At 38.4% G+C, this 3769-nt stretch overlaps 1 protein-coding gene across 1 annotated transcript in view; it reads right to left on the bottom strand.

Moving 5' to 3' along the window:
- DOCK11 (dedicator of cytokinesis 11) overlaps positions 1-3769 on the bottom strand; it is a 176312-nt gene that overhangs the window by 108757 nt on the left and 63786 nt on the right. The window contains exons 9-10 of the mRNA XM_024750587.1: positions 1632-1809; positions 1130-1209 (exon numbers count right to left, since the gene is read on the bottom strand). Of these exons, the coding sequence (XP_024606355.1) occupies positions 1130-1209; positions 1632-1809 (258 nt within the window). The remainder of the gene's footprint in view (positions 1-1129; positions 1210-1631; positions 1810-3769) is intronic.

Below are 3769 nucleotides of genomic sequence, written 5' to 3'. Positions count from 1 at the left end.
ATACTATTCTCCATTTCCAATCACTTAAGGTGGATAAAGAATGCTTGCTGGGCAGAGAGTCACAGTCACCATGACCCATAAATAAGCTATAGATCAGCTTCTTATACTTTCTATATGCCTTTTATAATACCAAGAATACTGTTCAACCCATAGTACAAAAAAGAAATACAAGAGACTTTGGATGTAAAAGAGAATAAACGAGAGAAAACATTATCTTTTATATATCCATGGTGCTAGCCATGGAATATTATACACAATTCTGATTCCATCACTTTAGGAAAAACATAATGGGCTCTACGGTCTGGAATGACAAAGACTCAGAGGGGATACATTAAAATCTACAGGGGATCATGAGTGTGTTCCTAAATTTTGGAAAACAGCTTTGAAGCTTAAGAGAACGCTAAATTTCAAATAGAAAAAAGTAACATCTAAACCTGTGTAACTTAATAGTTCAGGAAGAGGAATAAAGTAAAAATATAAATAGGTTTGGCAAGGATTTAAATGAAGAAATGGGTCATAACCTCCTAATCTATTATAGTAGAGAGTCCACAGAGTAATAATATATGTAACCTACTAAGATAGGTATGATAATCACCTCTACACTTTCAAAACTGGCTCCCTTCAAACACCAAAGAGCAGAGTAACTAACACAAACGCTGTCTGTTAACCAAAATCTTTATCTGATGAAATTATTCATATACATATACATAGGCAGCCACATATAGAAAGACTATGATTTTCATACAAAATTAACATATACAAATCATTAGATTGAATATCACGTTCAATCTTCATCAAGAGCCCCTTGAATGAAGCATAGTTAGTGTATGAATGGCATACAGTAACTGAACTGAATAAGAAGTAGCAGATAAAATCAATAAAGTCACTAAAGTCTAGAAGTACTTCTTGGCATCTAGGAAAACAAATAACATTTTCCAAACTGTTAGTTGGCACTTACAGGTCCAGCTTTAGGAGTGTAACTTTTCTTTTACCATCTCTACCTGTTTCACTCATTTGTTGTGGTTTTTAACTTAGAAATGACATTGCCACATGGAATCCAGCATTCAAACTTTAATAGCTAATCCTGCATTGTCTCAGTCGAAGGCAAGTTGCCATCAGAAAGATGTACCTTCATCAGTTCCGGATGCATGCTCCGTTCCAAACTGGCCATGATGTTCTCGGCTTTTCCTTGGCTGCTAGTTTCATCATCTGCGAATTCATTAAAAGCAGATGTTCTAAACCATGCAGACCATTACTAATCACCTAAGCGGAATATCCTAACTATCTCTCTCTCCCACCCCAACCTCTCCTACTAGATTTATTGCAAAGAATTTTGATTATGAAAGCAAAGGGAAAACTCTAATGGGCTTTTGAAAATCTGCCATGAATTCCCTATCTGTTTCAGTCTGGTTATATTTCATATGTCAGAGCCCATGTAGCATATCAACTCTTAAAAAAAAAAAGAAAGAAAGAAAGAAAAGAAAACCCTATCAACCTCCGTAGTCACTTTTAATGAAGAAGTAGGTCAACCTTCAAGATTAAGAGTTCTATATTCACTCTACACAAAGGACATTCCCATGGATTCAAGACAAGGGCTTTACCTCAATAATGAATCATTTAAAAATTCTGACCTTGTGCTGTCTCTACCGTCTCCTTTTTCTCTTGCACTAAACTGTCGGTATTGATCTGAATAATCTTTTTCAAAGTTATCAACCATTCCTCCATTTCCTGCTCAGTTTCAGCAGCCAGATAATGGCTATACTTATCTAACATCTTGAGTTCGAAAGCATGACGGCGCATTTTGGGGCACTGGAGGGGGGGGAAAAAAAGACGTGTTCAGTTAGTTTAGTTGCCCTTTTAATATTAGATTTCATTAGTTTATTTACTTTTACCTCAGCTCAGCACATATGTACGTCAATACTTCCATGAAAGAACTGCTTCTTTCAACAAGGAATAGAAATTCCAAGACGACGAATGGCCACGTCAAACACCTTATTTATCCCCCTCAGTACTGAGCACAGCAGTATATGCACAAAGTTGGCATAAAATACTACACGTTGAGTGAGTAGTATCATTTAAGGCCTTCTGACATCCTCCACATTTGGATAATCAAACTACCACCATAAAAATAAGCAAATGTTTTACTATTTCCACCCCGCTTTAAGTTTTCCCGGCATATTCACAGATTTTCAAAATCAGCCCTTAAAAACAAGCTTAAATGTGACCTGAAATAAACCTGGCACTTGCTTTATATCACACCATAAAATGCAATATCACTATCTGATTCACTCTGCCATGCAGAATATGAAATGCATCACAGTAGCATAAAAGAAGACTGTAGTTGGTTCATATTAGATTGTGGCTCTCCATATAAATGATGGAAATGGCCCAGGCTGAATGCTAGCATACAAGGAAAATAAAAGCCTCTTCCTTTCCTCAAACACGATGACACCTCTTTTATATTACCACCTTCTCTGTCATGACAAAAGAAACGACACACTCTCCCCCGCTCCCAAATACCTCAGCCTTAATTTCAAGAAAGGCTCATGAATCAATAATTTTCCAGTGCATGGTCATCATTCAAGAAGGAACCAAGGAAAGTTCCTCCTCATCTTCAAAGCATAGTAAAGAATGAAATGAAACTGCTGTAGCAAGTCATAAAGATTTATATATTTGAGAATATTTGGGAGGAGGGAATCGTAAATAGAGGAGCACCAGAAAAGGAGGTCAGTCCGGACTAGAGCTAATTGAGAAAATCTGGGAATTGTATGCGCCTTCTCTCAGTAGATAAGAAAGCTGTCACATTTATATATATATAAAAGAAGGCAACTTCTATTCACATAGATCTTTATATCTTTCATATTTTATGTTTTAAAGTGTGTCTTCACTTGCTCCTCATGACAATCTCATTTGATAAAGCGAGTAGATATTGTTAATCCCACTTTACAGTTCTGAAAACTAAGATTCAGGTAGGCTGAGGGTGTTGAAGCAACACCTCCTGCCTTCCACTCAATGCAGTGCTCCTTCTTGTCGACCAGGCCACCCCGGCTCCGTAGTAATGGCTCCTATCACACGGTCAATCAACTTCCTATTTAATCATCTCTCTGCCCTCTGCTTCCCACCCCATCCACGCTAACCCTAATGTCCCTGCCTCCTCAAGTAACTCAAATCAGCAAACATTTGCTAAGCCCCTACTGTATGTACAACTCTGCTAATCACTATAAGGGACCCAGACGTGAATATGACATGGTCCCTGTAAGCCAAAAAGGAACGCACAGAGCTAAGTACAGTGGTAGCACAGGGGAGGTGGAGCTTAATTCCATGAGGGTGAAGAAGAACACAAAAAATGTTTCATGCCACAAGTCCCATTTGAGCCAAGTCTTAACAGATAAGATTCAAACAGGAACAGAAGGGGAAGTATATGCCAAGCAGAGAAGCAAATGTAAGAAAGGCACATAGGCGTGAAACTCAGTGGAGTGCTTAGCCTGGCGTGACTAGAGCACAGAATGTGTATGGGGATGCCGGGGGATGGGGTTAGTAAGGTCAAATCACTGCGGGCCTGCAATGCCCTGGTAAGAGATTTCGAGCTCACTCTGCAAGACGATAAATCAAGAGCCAAAAGGTTTTTTGTTTTTGTTTTTTTTAACATCTTTACTGGAGTATAATCGCTTTACAATGGTGTGTTCGTTTCTGCTTTATAACAGAGTGAATCAGTTATACATATACATATGTTCCCATATCTCTTCCCTCTTGCGTCTCCCTCCCACCC

The sequence above is a fragment of the Neophocaena asiaeorientalis genome, unplaced genomic scaffold (genome assembly GCF_003031525.2).
Source record: "Neophocaena asiaeorientalis asiaeorientalis breed wild unplaced genomic scaffold, Neophocaena_asiaeorientalis_V1.1 scaffold503, whole genome shotgun sequence".
Lineage (NCBI taxonomy): Eukaryota > Metazoa > Chordata > Mammalia > Artiodactyla > Phocoenidae > Neophocaena > Neophocaena asiaeorientalis.
Note: the sequence above shows the minus strand (reverse complement) of the source record. Positions and strands in the feature narration are given on the sequence as shown.